The sequence below is a fragment of the Phocoena sinus genome, chromosome 16 (assembly GCF_008692025.1).
Source record: "Phocoena sinus isolate mPhoSin1 chromosome 16, mPhoSin1.pri, whole genome shotgun sequence".
In the NCBI taxonomy this organism is placed as follows: domain Eukaryota; kingdom Metazoa; phylum Chordata; class Mammalia; order Artiodactyla; family Phocoenidae; genus Phocoena; species Phocoena sinus.
In genome coordinates, this window is record NC_045778.1 from 23029742 (window position 1) to 23052634 (window position 22893).

The 22893-nt window shown below is 40.0% G+C and overlaps 1 protein-coding gene across 5 annotated transcripts in view; it reads left to right on the forward strand.

The window, feature by feature from the left end:
* SGPL1 (sphingosine-1-phosphate lyase 1) overlaps positions 1-22893 on the forward strand; it is a 55760-nt gene that overhangs the window by 6929 nt on the left and 25938 nt on the right. For all 5 annotated transcript variants that reach the window (XM_032607452.1, XM_032607448.1, XM_032607449.1 and 2 more), the window contains exons 3-4: positions 15119-15284; positions 20013-20080. In XM_032607452.1, coding sequence (XP_032463343.1) covers positions 15119-15284; positions 20013-20080 — 234 coding nt within the window. The remainder of the gene's footprint in view (positions 1-15118; positions 15285-20012; positions 20081-22893) is intronic.

Sequence of the window (22893 nt, forward strand, 5' to 3'; positions counted from 1 at the left end):
TCCTTCCCTTTTCTCCATTGATCTCGCTCTACTATCCTGATTTTGGGGATAGTTATTCCCTTGCTGTTTAAGAAAAAAAATTACCACCTAGTTCTGCATCCTGAATTTTAATTTTGTTTGTTTTCAACTTGATACAAATGGATTTATATGTATTTTTTTAACCTTTAAAAAAATTGAAGTATAGTTAATTTACAATGTTGTGTTTGTTTCTGGTATAGAGCAAAGTGATTTGGTTATATATATAGATATATATGTGTCTATCTATATTCTTTTTCAGATTCTTGTCCATTATAGGTTATTACAAGATAATAAATATAGTGCTATATAGTAGGACCTTGTTGTTTATTTTATATATAGTAGTGTGTATATGTTAATCCCAAACTCCAAATTTATCCCCCCTCCTGCCCCTCCACTATCCCCTTTGGTAACTGTTAGTTTGTTCTCTATGTCTGTGAGTCTATTTCTGTTTTGTAGATAAGTTCATTTGTATGATTTTTTTAGATTCCACTTATAAGTGATTTCATATGATATTTGTCTTTTCCTTACTTCACTTAATGTGTTCATCTCTGGGTGCCTCCATGTTGCTGCAAATGGCATTATTGCATTCTTTTTTATGGTTGAGTCGTATTCCATTGTATATATGTACCACATCTTCTTTATCCATTCATCTGTTGCTGGATAGCTAGGTTGATTCCATGTCTAGGCTGTTGTAAATAGTGCTGCTGTGAACATTGGGGTGCATGTATCTTTTTGAATTAGAATTTTCTAGGGATGTATGCCCAGGAGTGGGATGGCAGGATCATATGGTAACTCTATTTCTAGTTTTTTAGGGAACTTCTATACTCTTCTCCATAGTGGCTGCACCAGTTTACATTCCCACCAATAGTGTAGGAGGGTTCCCTTTTCTCTACACTCTCTCCAGCATTTATTATTTGTAGACTTTTTTTTTTCTTTTGCTGTACACGGGCCTCTCACCGTTGTGGCCTCTCCCGCTGCGGAGCACAGGCTCCGGACGCGCAGGCTCAGTGGCCGTGGCTCACGGGCCCAGCCACTCAGTGGCATGTGGGATCTTCCTGGACCGGGGCACGAACCTGTGTCCCCTGCATCGGCAGGCGGACTCTCAACCACTGCGCCACCAGGGAAGCCCCTATTTGTAGACTTTTTAATGATGGCCATTCTGACTGGTGAGAGGTGATACCTCATTGTAGTTTTGATTTTCATCTCTTTAATAATTAGCGATATTGAGCATCTTTTCATGTGCCTGTTGGCCATCTGTGTGTCTTTTTTGGAGAAATGTCTGTTTAGGTCTTCTGCCATTTTTTAATTGGGTTGGTTCTTTCTCTGATATTAAGCTGCGTGAGCTGTTTGTGTATTTTGGAAATTAATCCCTTGTCGGTAGCATTGTTTGCAGATATTTTCTCCCAGTCCATAGGCTGTCTTTTCATTTTATGGTTTCCTTTGCTGTGCAAAAGCTTTTAAGTTTAATTAGGTCCCATTTGTTTATTTTTGTTTTTATTTCCATTTCTCTAGGAGAGAGGTCCAAAAAAAATAATGCTGCGATTTACGTCAGAAAGTGTTCTGCCTATGTTTTCCTCTAGGAGTTTTATAGTATCCGGTCTTACATTTAGGTCTTTAATCCTTTTAGAGTTTGTTTTTATATATGGTGTTAAAGAATGTTCTGATCTCAATTTTTAACATGTGGCTGTCCAGTTTTCCCAGCATCATGTGTTGAAGAGACTATTTTTTCTCTGTTGTATATTCTTCCCTTCTTTGTTGTAGATTGACCATAAGTGTGTGGGTTTATTTCTGGGCTTTCTATCGTGTTCCATTGATCTGTATGTCTGTTTTTGTGCCGGCACAATACTGTTTTGATTACTGTAGCTTTGTAGTATAGTCTGAAGTCAGGGAGTGTGATTCCTCCAGCTCCATTCTTCTTTCTCAAGGTTGTTTTGGATATTTGGGGTCTTTTGTGTTTCCATACAAATTTAAAATTTTTTGTCCTAGTTCTGTGAAAAATATACCATTGGTAATTTGATAGGGATTGCAGTGAACGATTTATATGTATTTTTGGTGATTTTCCTATATTGCCCAGTATTTGCGAGATTCATCCATGTTGTTGCATGTAGTTTATAGTTTAGTTCATTCATTTTCATTGTTGTATAGCATTTCATTATATGATTACTACAATTTCTTTAGCCATTTCACTGATGATGGATATTTGGACTGTTTCCATTATTTCTTCTTGTAGTTCTATTAGATTTTGTTGTACATAACTTGATATTTTATTACTAGGTGCATCCAGATCTAAAATTGTTACATCTTATCTAGTGAGTTTTATCTAATAATGCTTTTTGGCTTAATATAACATAGCTATATGAGCTTTTTGTCATGAAATAGGCAAACTATAAGTGTTTGATGAATGAATGACTTGCCTGTTGTATAGGCAGAAACCGCAGAGCACTCGTCCTAGCCTGTTCTCCTGGCACATTGTTATTTACGTGTCCTGTTATCCTACGAAGTGAACAAAGCACTTTTAAATTAAAAAAAACAAAGTGTGGAGTTTTCTTTTTGGAGGGATATTTGTGTATAGTAAAGGGCACAAATCTTAATTGTACAGGCCAATGAATATTTGTATATGGATACACGTACTCACTGCCCAGATCAAGATGTGAAAAATGTCCAGCATCCCAGAAAGCTCCTTATATCCCTCCCAGCTGATACCCACCAAAGGCTGTCATTCTTCTCACTGTAGTTTTGCTTATTTTTCAGTTTTATATAAATGGAAGCATACAATATATTTTCTTCTGTGAATGTCTTTTGTTCTGAATGTTGATTGTATCTGTGAGTTGCAGCCATGGTCTGATGTAGCAATATTTTTAAGAATTATTGCTGTGTAGTTTTATGGTATATAAAATATCAAAATTTATTCATTCTGTAGTTGATGAACATTTATGTTTCTAGTTTTTGGCTGTTATGAATGACATTGCTACATTCTTGAACATGTCTTTTAGTAAACATAAATACAATTGTTGGGTCATGAGGTATACTGCCAAACAGGTTTCTAAAGTGGTTGTACCAGTTTATACTCCTGTAGGGTTTTCTTAGTATATAATTTTGGATTTAGCTTTGGGCAACAAGTTTTAACATTTTGTTACCTGCACAGTGGAGGGAGCTTTAAGAACTCTTTCCTGAAGTAGTGTAGGTACTTCTAAAATGTGAAATGCCCTTTTCTTGGCATTCTCGTTTACCTTGTCTATAACTGTTAATAAACATTTGATGGAAAAAAAACACCTTGGTTCTTTTTGAGTATTAAAAGGGCTCTGTTAAGAGCAGAGTTTAGATTTGTAAAACACCATTTGTAGCAGTTAAGTCCAAGGCTGAAATCATAATCCTTTGGAACTCTTTGGAACCTAAGTAGTTGTGGTATATTTACGCCTTGTGCTTAGTAGTGGGAAGACCTTCTTTTTGGAGACTTTTCCTGAGAGGCATTTGAGTTCACTCCTTTGAATTGCATTTTGGTAGGTGAGGCTAAAAAGGAATACATTAATCCTGCCTTGAGTTCCAGTCTTAATGGTGCTGAGTCTTTGAGACAGTTGAGGGAAATTGATAATTGTTTCAAATTCTAATGGGGAGGAATTGAGGACAAATATGAGAATGCCATGGTGGACCTGCTCCTTGTTGAGCTGTATTGCAGCCAGGGTGGAAGAAAGCCTAGGATTAGACTATTACCCAGCCCTTTTTGATAAGCTTAAGGTTTCAGATGCTTTCGCATGAGTCATGCCTGCAGCAATCAACAATAGTCTATCTGGATGACTGAAATCAGGTTTATGATCTGTAAACATAAGTAGGTAACTGGTTTAATCCTGTTTTGTTAGTAGGTAAGGGGACACTTGCAACCTTCTGATTGAATTAGATTGTGGAAAGCTGAGTTGATTTAACATCTGTCTTACAAAATTGAGGAGCAGCTCACTATTTACCTGCATTTATTACCATCATCTGTAGTAAAATACAGCCTAGGCATGGAAATCAAACTACTTAAAGCCTCTCGCAGCTCTACCTTTGTGGTTTTGCCTGGAACATTGCAAAGGTCACTTTTCCTTGCTGCTAACTGAAAAGGAAAGGAAAATGTTTATCAGAGAATTCAGATTCATCAAATAATTTGTGAAGTGTTTATTATCTGCAGTCATTTGCTCATTACCTTGCTGCATTTAATATTCACAGCAACGCTGTGAATTTTTTCTTGTGAATTTTTTGTTGAACTATAACAATGGCATCTAGTTTTGTTTGCAGATGAGTGAAATCCAGTTGCACAGAGGTTCAATAAGTGCCAAAGGTCACACAGCTTCTAAGTGAGAGCTAAAACTAGAGTAGAAGCCTTTGACACTATCCAGACTTTCTAGGACACCACAGTGGCCTGTAAAACACTATTAACACGACTCTCAAAGAATTCACAGGAGTCGTGATGAGGTGTCAGTTCAGGACAATACTCAGAGGTGTCGGTCCTTTTCAGATATCCTGGGTAGTGGCTGGAGTATGTGTTCATGAAAAAACACAAAAAGTGTTTTGAAAAAGTTTTGTCATTTTAGCAGTTAGTAATTTTGTTTATAGATTCTTAAAAACTATACCTCTGGACAATAATGACCCTTTTTGTCTAGTTTACCCAAAATTACTCTACAAATTTCTATGTTATTTTTAAGATACTTAGGGTTGCTTTCATTTGGAGTCCAAAGCTTTAATCTCTGTTTCTGGAATTACAAAGTTTCTGCTATCTTTGCCCATATGGAAACTTTTTTTCCAGAAAGACTTTTTTTTAAAGAAAGTCTTTGAATCCAAACAATCTTAGGTGGTTGGTCTTAGCTAAGAAAACATTTGGTGAGCATAAATGGAATTGCTGAGTCATAATGCTTTTTTTTCTTTAAAGTATACAATCCAGTGGTTTTTAGTATATTCACAGAGTTGTACAGTTGTCACTACAATTGAGAACATTTTCAGAAGAAACCCCTTACTCATTAGTAGTCACTTCCTCCCCGTCTCCTACTCCTAGGCAACCACCAAACTACTTTTTGTCTATAGATTTCCTTATTCAGAACATTTCCTATAAATGAATCATGTAAATACTATGTGGTGTTTTATGATTGACTTTTTTCTCTTAGCGTGATGTTTTCAAGGTTCATCCGTGTTGTAGCATGGATCAGAACTTCATTCCTTTTTATTATACTCATGAGGCTTTTCCTGAAGAATTGTAAGTGATGGATATATCCAGTGTTTCTATTTTGTTCTCAAAAATGTTGTTTGCTTTATATATAATAGGATAGTTTGTCATATTAAGGCTACTTCTATGATTCATTTTAGGGAAGGCATTATTAATCTGAGGAATATGGATCCCATATATAACTGGCCTTCAGGATGTCCTGAACCCTTCGTAATTATTTGCAAGATTTTATATTCCCAGGCATTTTTTGGTGGGGGAGGTTAGGGGACTGAGAAGATTTAGCTTTTGTTAAAAGATAATTTCCCAAAAAAGGTAAAATCATGACACTCATACAGTTAGAAAATGAATACACACTTTATTTTACTTACAGTGTTCAAAGGAGAAGTCCAAAGAACAGATACATTTATAGATCAGGAATATTAAAATGAGTATGCAAATGGAGGCAAAACTAGTTTCTTCCATAGTGGAGAGGGAGGTCATTTGAACCTTTACTGGACATGGCAGACTTTGTACGTTTATAGATTAAGATCAGTTTGCATTGCTATCAGTTATCTACATCTTCCAGACTTGTAAAATAACTGCCGTATAATCAGAATCAGAGGGATGTCCTAGACAATGTATGATTTTCCACTGGAAACACACATTTTCTCCTGCACTTTCAACAGATTATCCAAAAAGTCTGAAAGTCTTCCAAGTGTTAATTTTAAATTTAGAGTTTTACTTCAGTTTTAAAAAGCATCTCCTTTGTGACTAGATTTAGAAAAATGTTTGTATCCGTTGAGTATCAGTCGGAGACCCAGGGATAGGTCTCTGGTTTATTCTTTTGAACAGGATTATTTGTTAGAAATCTCCAGAGAAGTAGGCTTTGCATCTTAACTTAGGTTACACTTTTGGGCATATATTCAGTATTTCTCATCTCTAATATCAGCATGACTATTGCAGGGAGGGGATTTCTATAACTAGTTTAGAAAAGTCTAGCTTTTCTAGAAAAAAAAAGTCTAGCTTTCTTAACTCTGACAAAGGTAGCTAGATAATCCTATTAGTAAAAGAAGTACAGGCAGGGAGAAGCCTAGACAACTTCTTCCGCAGTTGTGGTATGCTCAGGGAAGTCAAGACTTCTCCTTTGTGTGTGAAGAACGTAGGATTATTTCCACTAGACCTTGCTTATTCTCCAGGGGGTTCTCATTTCCAGTCTTCAGAGGATAATGAACCTCTTTTACTTTGAAAGGTAACTTCTGTGCACGTGTACAGAAAGTCATCTAGCTACTGACTTTAAGAGACTCTGGGAGTTCATAGCAAATTTGGCAACATGACATGTTCAGGTTTGCAGAGTACTTTTCCCCCACATCTTCCCTACTTCTCTCAGGCTGAGAATGTATTTACCAAGAAAACCCATGATTGCCCTTACCTCTACATCCCTCAGCCTGTTCCTCTGCTTGTTCAACTTAAGTTTTAATGCATTTCAGTCTTCTCTGCTAGGTTAAGCTCCCTGTAGTGCCTTTCTTGATATACATCAGAAGAGAGGTGCTCAGAGTTGTTAGTTGACAGAATCAGCATCTGTCTTCACTTGAAGACAGACTTATGGTCCTGACCATAAGTAAATGAATAAGAAGTTCTCAGCAACCATTTGGCAGTCTTCGGGGCTGCCCACTTTTATGAACCCAGGAGCTTGGATTTTCTGTGAGTGCACTCCTAGTGACTGGAGAACATTGCATGGCTGTCTCTCCTTTCTGAGGCCAAGATTGTGTCTCAGTGACGGGGTGCTTTGCCCAAATACTCCAGTGTTAAGTGTAGAGCAATTAGACTTTGTAAGTGCTTGTGAACTAGTACTGAGCATGTATACTTGACTCCAGGCATGGCTGGAAGGGAAATGTGGACAGTTAAGCTTTTTGAGATGAGCTTCTCAGATACTGGATCTTTTGACTTACGTAGTAGAATTTTGGGGGAAGTATATGGTTTGCTCTTTACCTCCTAAGAAATGATGACTCGGTCCCTTTAAACATTTCTATATCACACAGTCACCAGTTGGTTGGTTGGAATGACTGTTTGGTTTATTGCTCAATTCTTACTTCTTTAATGACCCAAGGGAATTTTCCCTTTGAGCTTGTGATCTGTTTTTGCTGATAAACTTTAATGCCTTTTGAGGCTCTAAAGACAATAGTGTTTTCTTACCTGTTTGCTTTGCACTTTGAAGTTCTGCAGAATGTAATATGAAAGAGAATCAGATTCAGTTAATTTTTTTCCCATTTTTAGAGCAGAAGTAGAGTAAGAATAAATACTTAACTTTTAGGCTTTCTTCTGTATTTTAACTTCACTCCCTTATCTGAGTCTCAGTCACTAGAGTACCATTTGATTTGAAGACATTCAGGTGTGGATGAACTGGGTGAAACAGGTTTTTCTTTTCCTCAACAGCCCATTCCTGCTTTAAAGCTCAGATTTCTGACTCTTCTGGAAAAACTCTTGAGTGTTGAATTGTGCACTTGTATTAGAGGTGAAGAAAGTGGAAGGAAGAGGAAAACAAAATCCTTTTTTTCTCTGTAGCATTGCAGAGTGGAAGATTTTGATTTTCTTTAGTATCTGGCCAAAGAATAAATATTAGCCATGAGTAATGCATTGATCTGTGGATTGATGTGGCTGGGCCCCAACTTTAACACTTACAATAAAACTTGGTGGATGTCTTTTTACCCCTGTCTTATAATATGTTAACTCAATTATTGGGTAATTCTTTTATCAAAGAAGGGGATGGGGAGAGTAGGGGCCATGTTGTGGTGTAGAGAAAGGGTTCTTAACCAAGCAAGGATGTCTGTCACAATCACCTGGGGGAAGTTTTCCAAAATATATATTTCTGGGCTCCACTCTGTACTTACTAAACCTCTGGGGTGGAGTGTTCTGAAGAAAGCTCCTTGGATGATTTTGAAGCATTCTACTGTTTAGCCCCCATTAAATCATGGTGAAGGGATTGTTATAATTAAGGAAAGAAGCACCATCCAGTGTGGGTCTGGAAATGTCTTCTTTCAGTGATAGTCATTTTTAAAATGTTTCTTCTGGTATAAGTTGGTAATTAAGGACATTTAATGGGGGAAAATTATCACTGCCTAATTGGCAGTTGGTTAAGTACAGTAATAGTTCTCAAAGAAGTTTTTTTGGGGGGAATGGGGGTGTGGATAGTGCCATTATGGGAAGTCTGCTTACAGAATCTTGTTCTCTTGAAGTGATTTAAGGATTGAAAGAGTTTATTACCATTGGGGAGAACCGTGGGCTAGTACTGATAGGAAAGTATCTTGTGATTGAAGAATTCTGAGTTTGCTGGACTGAGTCACTCCATCACGTCATAATCCTGGCCTCACAAAAATGTTAAGAGAATAAATCCTAAGTATAAAAAGCGCTGAGATTGTGTTGAGTGGAAAATAACCTTAGTGTTAACTCCCTTCACTGCATTACAGAACCGCATTCTAAATTTAAGGAAGCCAGGAGTGAAACCACTCTAAGACACTGGTTTTACAACTGAAGGTCATGATCCATTTAGAGGGATGCAGGGTCAATTTAGTGGGCCAAGCCTTTGAAAAAAGAAGGAAGAAATAGAGAAGGAATGTAAGTGTATCACAAGTAATAAGGTGTTAAGTATTATTTTGGAAATTTTTGTTTTGGTCTTATATCTTTCTGTTGCTGTGCGTGCTAGTTTGTGTTGTAAAATACATTTCTGTGGGACTGTATTGGAAAAGTTTGAAACTCTTTGGTCTAAAAAGTGACATGCCCTGGGACTTCCCTGGTGGCGCAGTGGTTAAGAATCCACCTGCCAATGCATGGCACACGGGTTGGAGCCCTGGTCCGGGAAGATCCCACATGCCGCGGAGCAACTAAGCCCATGTGCCACAATGTGGAGTCTGCACTCTAGAGCCCGTGAGCCACAGCTACTGAAGCCCGTGTGCCTAGAGCCCGTGCTCCGCACCAAGAGAAGCCACCACAGTGAGGAGCCCGTGCACCACAACAAAGAGTAGCCCCCGCTCGCCACAACTAGAGAAAGCCCACGCGCAGCAATGAAGGCCCAACACAGCCAAAAAAGCCCAAACCATATGCTTAAAAAAAAAAAAAAAAAGTGGCAGGCCCCAAATTTACCAAATTTGTAGACTGCTACTATCATGTTCACGAAAGTGTCTTGCTGCCTTGAAGTGATTTGGGGGGTGAGAGGGTTCAGTATGAGAATAGTAGGCTACCAAGCTCCCATACATCCCAGCAGCTGCCTTTTGTCTAGTAATGATTAGGATTATTGAGTACTATTTTGATGTCTTTTAGGTATCTGCTAAAACCTAAATCTTTAGATTGAAGTGGGATGAATAAAAAGAGAAAGTCTGGTTAGTTTATTCATCCTTATTTGACAGTAGCTTCTTCAAAGTAGTTAATATTTTAAATCTTCACACTAAAGTTGATCTTTTTTCCTTTAATATTATACTTTTAAAAGATTTATGGTATTCTTACTATCATTTTATATACATTCATTGGGCAAAGTATTTTGTTTTTTTCCTCTAGGGGAATACATTTCCAATTTTATAGAAGTGTGAAGGAAAGAATGCTTTTTTTTGTGGAAGTTTTACCAAAACTACTTTTCTATTAAGCAAATACTGGAGATAAACAGCCACGAACACCCACACATACCCACAGACACACATGTACACAGACACTTTATTTTGTGAATATTCTGCGTCCCTTCTAGATAAAGAAATGAAGGCACAGGTGGGTGAAATAATTTGCCTGGAGTTGCACAATAAGCTAGTGGCCTTCATAGACGACCACTTATGGTTCTTGTATTTCCAGAGACACAATGTAGAGATTAAGTTGAAATAGACAGAAGCCTAAGTATTGTAATTATAAATAAATATGCAAGTGTATATAGACAAAATATATTTCTATAAGAAGAAAGATGCGGTGGGAAATAGTAATTATAATTATATTAAGTTCTCGTGCCATCTCTGTCTAGATGTTTTTTCTGTAGTCATGACCTAGCAGTACAATTTTGGTTTGTTGTATGTTACCATATATCCAAGGTATATTCTGCCAGGAGCATAAACTGTGGAAAGAAAATTCCTGGGATAGCGCTGGATTGTAATGTGTTTGGTGATCCTCTGCCTGTGACACTGAGAGTGAAGAATTGAAAGAGTAGTAAATACTGGCAGGAGGCGTGGGTTCCTAGCCTCCACTCTGACACACGCCCGTCCGCATGAGCTGAGGTACGCCGTGCTGCTTCGGGGCCTCTGTAAAGTGAAAATGTGGGCTTGATCTCTAAAGTTCTCTTCAACATTTAGATTGTATACTTCCCCAGGGCTGGAATATTGCATCAGAACCCAGCCTGGGGTTGGTGCTGGTTGCAAGGCCCCAAGGAACTGCCTCATCCTTTTTTCCAAGGAGATAGCACACGTTACCCCACAGAGCCCTATAGTGCAGCGAGTTGTCAGTGTTGTGAGGTGCTTCTTTGTTGGGACTGAGCCTAGGTTGTTTGTGGTAACCTAGAAGGACCTTGGAATGAGGCCAGGAGATATAATTTCTGTGACCAACTGGTTGCCCATTCAAAAAGCTTGCTAGGACCCATCCAAGTACAGTATCATTCTGTCACAGGAGTAAGAGAATATAGAAATAGATCTCCTTGAGAGGTGTTTCTCTATATCTCCTCTTAAGGAGATGTATTCAAGGACTCCCATTATCTTCTCATAGCAATTACAAAGAAAATGTACTTCTGCTGAATATAATTTTGTAAATGTTAGCAAGGAATGCCTTCATATCTTAATGGGCTTTTTCAAAATGGAAGTAGTTTGCATGTGCTGACTCTTTGCTCTTTCCCTAATACTAGTTGTGTTACTCGTTGGTTTAGTCAGTGCTGTGATAATATCTACAGTCATCTTTTGCAATTGGTAACCCCTATTTTCTGGGTGAACCAGGAACTAGAATCACCAGAGGAAAAGCTGATCTGTATGATTGTTCTTCCGTCATCCCATTCATACACACGATTCAACCATTTGGTTTGATCACAGCTTTAACACTAGAAGATTCTCTATGATAGTTGAAATTATGACATGCCTTCAATGGTGGTAGACCCCTCTGGTCTTTCTCGGGTCTCGACCAGCACTGCCACTGCTGTGCAGGATTGAGATTGTTGATAGCAACAGTGGGCTCTAGGGAATGGCCACCACGAACTATGAGGGGGTTGCAGATAAACTGTGTTTCCATGGATAGCCCTCTGGGAACCCAGTACTTGTCTAGTGCTACTTACCTTATACTGCAGCCTAATTGCTAAGTGTATAAATGCTTTCAACAAACATTAGTTGAGCACCCGTCCTCCTTCTGAGCTTTCATGCTGCTCCTCGAACATTGCATGTAGATATCCAACAGGAACATGAACCTACAGCATTATCTTGTTCTCAGAATCTCCTCTACCATCTTCAGCTTCCCTTCCTCTTTTAGTCTGCCATGGTTAATGCTGTCACCACTTAGCCAGTCTCTCAAACTTGAAAATCTGGAATTATTTTCCCCTCTCCATACTTTCTATATCTAATAACTTATCAAACACTGTTCTAAAAATGTGTTTCAAATCCATACCATGTTTTGGCCCAGATACCATACTGCTTAAGGTGAAACCCAGTTTATTTCTCCCCTGGACTTTTTTTAAAAAATTAATTAATTAAATTTATTTATTATTTTTGGCTGTATTGGGTCTTTGTTGCTGTGTGCGGGCTTTCTCTACTTGCGGTGAGCGGGGGCTACTCTTCGTTGCGGTGCACGGGCTTCTCATTGCAGTGGCTTCTCTTGTTGCGGAGCACAGGCTCTAGGCGCACGGGCTTCAGTAGTTGTGGCACGCAGGCTTCAGTATTTGTGGCTCACGGGCTCTAGAGCACAGGCGCACGGGCTTAGCTGCTCCGTGGCATGTGGGATCTTCCCAGACCAGGGCTAGAACCCGTGTCCCCTGCATTGGCAGGCGGATTCTTAACCACGGCGCCACCAGGGAAGCCCCTCCCCTGGACTATTTCAACAGTCCTCTTAACTAAAATTTTTGTCTCTAATTTCTGTCCTCCTTCTATTCCTTTCCCATGAAGTTATCTTAAAGAAAAAAAATTGCTCTCCTGATTAATACCCATACCTTTCGTTTTGTTTTTCTGCTATTTGCTTTTTTCTTTTTTTTTTAACTCAACATCGTGTTCTGGAAATTTTTCCATGTGGTTCATTTAAATCTGTCTTTTTAAAAAAATATAAATTTATTTATGTATATATTTTTTATTTTTGGCTGCATTGGGTCTTTGTTGCTGTGCGCGGGCTTTCTCTAGTTGGGGCGAACAGGGGCTACTCTTTGTTGTGGTGCATGGGCTTCTCACTGCAGTGGCTTCTCTTGTTGTGGAGCATGGGCTCTAGGTGTGCAGGCTTCAGTAGTCGTGGCTCACGGGCTCTAGAGCGCAGGCTCAGTAGTTGCGGCACACGGGCTTAGTTGCTCTGCGGCATGTGGGATCTTCCCAGACCAGGGCTCGAACCCGTGTCCCCTGCACTGGCAGGCGGATTCTTAACCACTGCGCCACCAGGGAAGTCCATAAATCTGTCTTCTTTTTAATGCTGCATAGTATGGGTACATAAAATGTATATATTATAGTTTATTTAACCATTTATCAATGGACAGTTATTTATATTTCTTCTTTTGCTGTTACAAAGAATACTGAAGTGAACATCCTTGAACATGTACATAGGTGCAATTATATAGATACCAAAAAGAATTTCTGGGTAAAATTGAATATACATTTAAAATGTTAATAGATACTGACAAATCACTTTACAAAAAGTACCTATCAATTTATACTTCCAATCTCTATGCTTTTTTTTCCCAAGACCATTTAAAATCTGGACGTAGTGTATTTCTCCCAGCCTCAGTTCTCTTGTAACTTGATGTGTTCATTCATTTACTTGGTCACTGTCAAGCCGCTCTCCAAGCTTTTATTCAGTACAAATTGTTTGCCAGGCACCATGCTATATGTTGAGGATTTAGTGCTGGAGAAGACAGATATGGTCTCTGCCCTCATCTAGCCTGTGCTCTTACTACACAGACCTTTTTGCCATTCTCAGACTCTTTTTATGCATTTGCAGCTATTATTCTGTCTTCCTGGTATGACTTTTTTTTTCATTTAATTTTTCTGCCTAGAGAATTTTTTTTGATCATTGTTAGATTTTATCTTCTGTCATATCTTCCTTATCTCCCCCCAGGTAGAGTTAGATAGGCCTTCCTTAGTGGTCTCTCTTAGCACTTCATTTACATCCTTTTTATAGTGTTTATCCTGAAGAGTTCCAATTACTTGTTTATATATGTGTGTGCCCATGTGTGTCTGCATGTGTATGTATGAACCTCTCTCATTAGATTGTAAGCTCAGTAAGGGCAAGAACTTAGCATATATACCTTAATGTTCCCCCAGCTTAATGCCTTAAACACTGGAGAAGCTTCATAAATGTTGAATAAGTGAGTGAATGGCAAACTGAAGACGAACTTATTTTTACAGGGCACCCGGTGGCTTGTGAATATGGCTGGGATCCGGTCAGTCTTCAGGGACCTAATCATGTTGTAAAGGAGATGAGAAACAGATGAGTAGACAGCAAGGCACATTGTGATAAGCTCTGTGTAGAGGCACAAATGAATGCTTGACGAGAATTTAATGGGGGAGATTAATTCTCATGAGTTGGGTATTCTGGTAACTTCATGGGAGAAGATTTTTTCTTGTGCTATGTATTGTGAGGGATACACATAATGATAAGATACGGTTCCTGGCTATAAGAGTTTTCGTCAAATAGGGCCTTAGAGCAGAGATTGGCAGGCTATGGCCTATGGGCCAAATCTGGCCTGCTGCCTGTTTTTATATAGCCCATGAGCTAAAATGATATTTTAACTTGAAATTGTTTTTATAAAAAGAATATTTTGTGATATGTGAAATTACATGAAATTCAAATTTTAGCATCTGTAATTAAATTTTGTTGGAACACAGCCACGTTCATTTCTTTACCCACTATTTTGTGACTGTGTTTGCGCTACAGCAGCAGAGTTGAGTGGTTGTGACAGAGACTTTTGGCCTGCAGCGCCTAAAATACTTACTATCTGGCCTTTTACGGAAACAGTCTGCTGCCTTTTGTGTTAGAGGTTGGGAAAGATTCAAGTAGAGAAGAAGAGAAAGACATTCATATTGAGAAGATTAGTTGAGTGGGACAGTGAATACTGCAGTCATCTAGAAACTTTAGAGCTGAAATGATGATCTAGCTTAACCTTTTATTTATTTATTTTATTTATTTTTGGCTGCGTTGGATCTTCGTTGCTGTGTGTGGGCTTTCTCTAGTTGTGGTGAGCTGGGGCTACTCTTCGTTGCGGTGCACGGGCCCCTCATTGCGGTGGCTTCTCTTGTCGAGCATGGGCTCTAGGTGCGCAGGCTTCAGTAGTTGTGGCATGCGGGCTCAGTAGTTGTGGCTCCTGGGCTCTAGAGTGCAGGCTAAGTAGTTGTGGTGCATGGGCTCAGTAGTTGTGGCTCATGGGCTCTAGAACGCAGGCTCAGTAGTTGTGGCGCATGGGCTTAGTTGCTCTGTGGCATGTCGGATCTTCCCGGACCAGGGCTCGAAGTGGTTAAGAAGTGATTCTTAACCACTGCACCACCAGGGAAGTCCAATTAACCTTTTATTTTACAGATAGAAGATCAAAAACGCTGTCAAAGTCCACTTGTCTGTTAAGGGGCAGTGTGCACTGGAGTTCCTAGCGCAGAAGCAGGATGATAAGATTATTGCTGGGGTAGGGCCAGATCATGAGTGGCCTTGCCCTTGAAAAATGAGTTGAAGAGCAAACTAAGAATAGACTTCCTTTCTCTCTTTGAATGTAATATTTCTTTTTTTCTTTTGTATTTCTAGAAGGCCTTTGAGCCCTACTTCGAGATTTTGGAAGTGTATTCCACAAAGGCCAAGAATTATGTAAACGGGCATTGCACCAAGTATGAGCCCTGGCAGCTAATTGCATGGAGTGTCGTGTGGACTCTGCTGATAGTCTGGGTATACGAGTTTATCTTCCAGCCAGAGAGTAAGTATACTGTCCCCCCTGTAAAGATACAGTGGAGTTACACTAGCTTTGGAACTGATGGCTAAAGGACTGTACTAATTTCTTGTCTGGTTGGTTTGGTTCTGATTTTTAAAGTCTGTTTAAATAGAAAGGACATTGCCTTCTGACTGGTAAAATTTTAATAGGACTTGTGTAACTGTAACTGTTACATTGATTTTTCTGGATTTGCAGTTTACATTAAAACCCCTGAGAGATTAGTCCTGGTAAGGATCCACAGAGTATGGCTTAAACTCTCTTCACTTTCAGCTTCTTGCCTAGAACATAATTGTGTCACCTGGAGTTCCCCAAGCATGAGTTTATTGCTTTCATTTTAGGCCATTGTTTCAATAAAGATTATGTGACATTGGAACAGCACTCATGCAGTGACCATTGGAATGTCTGCTATGTGTCAGGCACTGCCAGGCTCTAGGGATCCATACAAGTAATACAGGGTCCATGTCCTCTTGGAGTTGAACCTCTGCTGTCAGGGGACAGTACACTTTGAGCTTCCTGGGTAGTGACTCTGGGAGCCAGACTGACATGAGAAGAGGAGGCTGCTTCTCAGGGAGTGTGGAAGATGAGAAGTCTATTAGTGATCAGTTTGAACATCCTCCATCCTTCCTCAGATCCTGCCCACACTCCCTGCACCCCTCCCAACCTCCCAACCACCTGGTTGTGTGGTACCTCCTTACAAATTCTTTTCCCCTGCAGGCTGTGTTTTGTAAGTAAATGGTAGGAGAGGTGGTGGGTGCTCTGTACACTCCCCTGCACTCCTTTCTCACCCTTAGTAGGGTATCTGAGTTAATAACATTGACGAGAGTTGCTTGCCATTTCTCATTTGTTTAAAATTTCCATAACTATTTGCTTCCCCGATAACATCTGTTTGAAGGGGCTCTTTAACTGAATACTGTTTCTGCTTTTTTTCCTCTTCCCCCAGAAAAGTCAACTTAGAGGCCAGATTCTGTTTCCTCTCTTTACCATGCAGACAGCCATCCAGCTGTTCTAGTAACATTGCCGAGTTATGGTGGAGTCAACATTGCACTTAGTTAAAATGGAAATGAGACGTGACTGCCCTGTCTGAAGTTTAGCTCACTCCAGCTTTAAAAACCCTGTCCTCAATTTCTGCTCCTAGTCCGTGCAAGATTTTCTCATAAACTCTGACAGATTAGACAGACTAACCCTTGTGCTTTGTTTGCTCCATGGTTTGGAAACGGACGCAACCCCTCCCTTCTGCTCAGGCTGATTCCTTTCCTGGGAAGCATTTGATTCAGTGCTGCCCACCATCCTGTCCAATTCCAGAGGCCTCTAAGGAGTAGCAGTACATGTACTTCTCTTTTTTTTATTGTGATAGAATATACATAACATAAAATTGATCATTTCACCCATTTTTAAGTGGACAGTTCAGTGGCATTAGGTGCATTCACATTGCTGTGCAGCCATCCCCACCGTCCTTCTCTAGGACTCTCTCATCATTGTAAGCTCTGTACCCATTAAACACAAACCTCCCACGACTCCCTCTCCCCGGCTCCTGGCAGCCACCATTCTGTGTACCTTTCCTTTTAAGATGGTGCATTTGTAAATCCAAACTAAGGCCAGAGATCTTGAGGTTTATATTTCTTTGCTGTGATTAGTATTAGCTTTAGGTTTTCACTTCTATTTTCCATTGTGCAGCCCTCGGTGCCCGTGTGCATTTTGCTTAACCGGTAGTTGACGCAAGCTGTCTTAGGTCTCAGTACTTACTTGCCTTTAGCGTTCAAAAAGAATGTGCTGGCTTCTGAGTACACCATGAGAAAATTAATAGGAGCAGTGTGTTAATGGTATGTGGCATCTGAATCTTTGTGAGCTCCAAGCCATTGCGGTTGTTTTATTTTTAATAACATTTTTTCTTATTATAAAAGCAGTACATGTTCATTGTATAAAATTAGGCAATGTAGCTAAACCATAAGAAAAAAATTCAAATCTTATTACCTAGAGATAACCACCATTTATGTATCTGTATCTCTTTCTGTATCTGAATCTGCTTGAATCATATAAAATGTAGTTTTTATTGGTCAAAAATTGTTGAATATTGGCAATTTCATATTGCTTTAATACATATACACACACAACACATTTTTTATTTTGTAACTTCCAACTTGAATTTTAGACACAGATAGAAATGTCTTCCCGCCAGAGATCGGAGGTAATTTTGATAGAACTGCCGATTTCTTCAGCACCTTGCTCATGTAGAAGTATTCCACGTATTACTGAACATCCAGTCACTTGTAGTATGTTGCCTTAGAGGAGTCTAATGTCCGTCTAGTGATAAATTTTGCTGATCTTCAAATTCCGGGTACCCTTCTGAGGGGGGAGGGTAATTGCGAAACACCGGACAGACACGGGTAGATAAGAACTGGAGGTGGCAGGAGGGTGGGGCCGGGCAGGGCTGGAACCCTCTAAGATGTGATCTCTCCTTTAATCCTGCTCCATCCTTACTAACTCATGTTGACTTAAACTGTGGGACTGTCTGCAGTTCATCAACAGAAATCTGAGTTCTGTGGTAGGAGGAGGTTTCTAGCCATGGCACCTTGGGCAACACCCTTAAGCCTGTTGGCCTGTTTCCTCGCAGTAAAATGGGAGGATCGAGTGGCATAAGTGGTGTGAAAGGAACTTGTAAACTGTAAAGAGCCAAGCATTGTCGTTCTTAGACTGGCATTTCTTATTGTATTACCTTAAAACATTCTCGTTACTTTCTTTTCCTGTACCTCTGGGAAATTTTGCTTTTGAGATTATCTTTTTAGGTCTTGACCATGTAATCTTTTCATTCTCAATTTCTCCATCTCTGGTCTGTATTCTGTTCTTTTTACCCTATACCATATTATCTCACAACTTCCACAAAATTCGTTTACTCTTTTCTCCTCCACCTGTGGTCACATCAATGTACTTTTGGACACCTGACTCAGCTTGCTGATTTCTAGACCTCTTTCTAGCTCATTAATTAATTACTTCATCTGTTAAATAAGGAAGTGGTTCTGAATCTTTACAGCTTTAACATTGTTAGAAATAATCAAATAACAAGCAGCTTAACTATCCAACACTAAGTTACGCTCATTTGATGGACTACTGTGGTAACACTGAAAAATACGTTTAGGAAGAATTTTTAATAATGTAGAAAATGCTGTAAATGAGAAGAGGGTATGACATTGTACATACAGTAAGATCTCAGGACTGAAAGGAAATACTCCAAAATTGAAACAAAAAGTAACAGTGGTTTCAGTCCCTTTGTCTTAGTCAGTCTGTGTCTTAGATAGTGGGTTTTGTCCCAGACATTTACAGAGTGTTGACCTCAGTGCTTGGCACTTAGGGATGCAACCTAAGCAAAAACAATTAGTAAAGATGCAAGGCATCATATAATAAATACCCAAAAAAGGTACAGACACATTCTTTGGCTGTTGAAAGCACCTTCTGGCCAAGGAAATTGGATTTCCCAGATCTCCTAGGAAAGCAGTGAAGTTCATTCAGTTCATGCCGTGTATCTTTGCAGAAAGTCTACGTGTAGATTCCTTAGAAACTCACTTGGGTTAACTGAAAATTCCTGTTGTGCGTCTGAAGCAGTGTAGAGGCCTGGGAGTCTAGGACTAGAAAAACAAAGACTTCAGTTAAATCCCCGCCCCATCACTGATCTCATCTGTGGCCTTGAGCAAGTTAATGCTTTGATCCTTAGCTGCCCTTGGATAGTAGGTAGTGCCTTCTTTGCCAACCTCAGAATCTTGTTGTCAGAGTCAGTTGAGATATACTGAAGTGAATTCATTAAAAGGCACGACTGTCTATTTAGATGCCATGTATTTATAACTATTGTAATTGATAGGGTCAGAATTCCATATTTGTCCTGTGTACTGCCCAACAGAATGGAGTCCGATTGGTGTCCGTGATATTTGAAGGCCTTTTTAGGTCCAGAAAATGCTGTTGGGATGTGTGTTGGATGAGAGACTGGAGCATAGATCCTGAAGAAAAGCACGGGTTGGGCATTTGTTTTGAGGGAGGGGAGAGAAATGTTGGGCATCTGGAAACCTTGGGAAGGTAAGGAGCTCTGCAATATACTTGACCCAGCAATTCTCTTTCTGGGAATTTATCCTGTAGGTATACTGTCACGTACACATATGGTGTGTGTTACAAGGTTAGCTATTTCAGCATGGTTTGTGATAGCAAATATTAGAAACAACCTAAGTTTCCATCAGGAAAGGGCAGGTTAAATAAACTAGGGTACATCCATCTAATGGAATACTCTACAGGTATAAAAATGAATGAGGAAGCACAGATCTTTAAGAGAATATTGCTAAGTAGAAGAACAAGGTCTAGTACAGTGCTGGAGTATGCTACCTTTTGTGTAAAAGAGACAAATAAGAACATACCTCTATTCTTACTTGTATATGCATAAAGAAATTCTAGAAGGGTATCTAGAAACTAGTAGTAATATTAACCTGGGGGTAGGATGAGGGTCTGGGGGATAGATGAGAGAGTGTGTGTGTTTATTTTTTTATTTTTGAACCATGTAAATGTATTACTTATTCAAAAATTAAAAGGTTTTTTAAAAAAGGAAAGAAACTACCTTTGCCATCTGAGGGCAGGTGAGATTGCGGAGGACATGTTGAATAGTTCATACATTATGACTGTCAGGTCATATAATATGTGGAAATTTATTTGGATAATAGAACCATTTGTTTCTTTTAGGTTTATGGTCAAGGTTTAAAAAGAGATGTTTTAAGCTTATCCGGAAGATGCCTATTATTGGTCGTAAGGTAAGCAGAATCCTGTAGATTTTCCCTACCACCTCCTACCCCCATGGTCATCAGACCTCTTTCTGTATAGTCACTGAAACTAGAAGTTCAAGGGGGCTGGGTGAGTTTTGTCCCCCACCTCCAAGAAACATTCGACAATGTCTGGAGACATTTTTGGATATCACAAGAGGAGGTGGGTGCTGTCAGCATCTAGTGGATAGGGGCCAGGGATGCTGCTGAACACCCTCCAGTGCACAGGTCAGCCTCCACAGCAGAGGACTGGCTGACTCAAAATAGCAGAAGTGCCAAGAATGAGAAGGCTGACCCAGCCCTTTCTCCAACGTATCTGACCGAAGGAGAAAGATGCTATTCAGGAGAAATTTGAAATTCGACAACCTGACAGAAGTGACATGAAGCTTTGGAGCAATATTTGGCTGAATTTGGACACTTGTCAGGGATTGAGTGCTTACATGGTTTAGATCAGGGTTGGCAAACATTTCCTGTAAAGGGCTAGGTATGAAGCATTTTAGACGTTGCAGGCCCTGCCATGTCTGCCACAGCTCCTCACCCCTGCCCTTGCAGAGGGAAAGCAGTGATAGTACGATGGGTAGAGGGATGAGCCTGGCTGTGTTCCAGTGAGATTCTCTTTACAAAAACAGGCACAGGCCAAATTCAGCCTATAGTTTGATTTGGCCTGTAGTTTGCTGATCCCAGGTTTAGAAACTTAGAGCAGAGCCATTCTCTTGCTCTTTGTTCATGTCTGTAGTCTAGTATGTTCCCTTCACTGGATCCTCTCTATCCTCGTCCAGGCTCAGGATAAGACAGTCACGTCTGTGCCCTTCCCACAGATTCTTTATCACAGGTGAAAATAAACAGGGCAGGCCCCACTGCAGGCTCTAAGGAACGCACATGATCCTTGATGGCTTCATCTTCCTTGCTTCCCTGCCCTGCCCTTCAACTTTGCTGCAAGCTTTCTTTCACTTTTGGCTTTCAGTTCCTTTTCCCCTTTCCTGGCCAAACCAGAAAAGATGGCCTTTGACCATCTTTTAGCCTTTGATTGAAGTCCATTCAGACCACTGTGCTAAGTCTCCCAGAACTTTGTATTTTCAGGTTCATTTCCTGTGGGGAAGTGGAAGTAATAACTAGGGTGGAGAAGGAGCATGAGGGCTTTTATTTGACCTCTAATCATATTAAGTCCTAAAATTAAATCTACTTTAGTCCTTAGAAAATGAAGGGTAGGGGAGAGGGAAGACAGAAAGGATGGACTGATCACAAAGGATAATAGCTTTTCCCCGTATTATTCTCTGTATTTTTTCTGCTTTTATTCATCACACTTTTCTCCTTCAGTTTCAGATTTTGAGACAAATAAATGCTGGGGTTCCAGAACCCATTAAATGTATATGATAACAGAATTGGAAGGTACTTAGAAATTGTATAATCACCTTTCAATTTTTAGATGCAGATTTTGAGGCGCAGAGACAAAAGTTACTTGTTTTGAGTGTGTGTGTCCCTCTGTCATTCATTGAGCACCCGCTTAGGGTCAGGTACTATTCTGGGTGCTGGGGACACAGTGGTGAACAAGGCCAAGTCCTTCCTCCATAGAATCTATATTTCAGTACTAAGGAAAGACAGAAAATCAGTGAGTAAACAAATACATAAGAGTTTCACTTTGAAATAAATGCTGTGAAGAAATTAAAATGCAGTGGAGGTTCTGAGGCAAGAATTGGGGTGAGGATGTGTTTGCTGTGCTTCCTAACCTGCCTCTCTATCATTTTTGTCTGCTTTATTACAGCAGCAGCATCTATGCATGGAAGCTCAGCTTTCATAGTTCTGGTTACATTTATGCAGCATAATTCTTTATTTACAACTTAAAAAATATCTTCATGTCCATCACATGCCCTGGCATTGCCCAGGAGTGTGGACTCTGCTTCCTGCCAATGTCTGCGTGTTAGACTTTGCAGACATGTTTTAAAGGAGAGGCTTTCCCTGTGGTTTCATTGAGGGCCACGTCTGAGAAGACCCTCTTGGATTCTAATCATCCATGGCGCTTTTCATTACCTGACTTTTAGTTTCTGACTGTGATGCTAAAAATAAGCTCAGGAGAACAGGACACACACACACACACACCCCATTCCCGGCCTAAGTTTGTTTTGTTCACTGTGTATCTCTGGCCCACAGTAGTAGTTCAACAAATATTTATTAAGTAAATAAGTGCATGAATGAAAGAAAATGTCTGATGAGGATGGAAACGAAATAACCATAGCTGATAAGTGATGTAGCAGAAAGGACTTCAGCTCCTCCTAGCACTTAAGAGTCAAGCAGTGCAAAGCTGTCAACCTGAGGAGACAGGTGGCAGCCTCCCTGGCTCTTCCCAGCATGTCTTGGGCTTCTGTGTGGGGATTTGTGTAGGGCCTCCAGATGCCTGGTGTGCTCTGGGCATGCCTTGGTGAAGGAGCTCATCCCTTGCTCAAGCACCAGAATCTGTTTTACTGCTGCTTGGCCTGTTTTCTGGCTACTGTTCATGGTTCTACCTTAGTTTCTTTGGTGCACACACTGTAGCTGCTGCCAAGGGTCGAACAAGGTCCAAATATCGCCCTCAGAGAAGTGCTGACTTGGTGAGGTCTTCGTGGCAGAGGAAAAGGGTGGGGGTGGAGTAGGGAATTGAGTGTCTCTTTGACCTTCAGAGAGAAAGCTGACTTTTCAAACTTCTAAGAGACTATTGCCCAGGCCAGAAAATAGCTGAATGGTCAAAATGTCACCACACCTTTTTAAGAAAAAATATCATCCTTATTCTGAAGCACTTGTGCAGTGCCCAGTGTTGAGCAGTTGGTTTG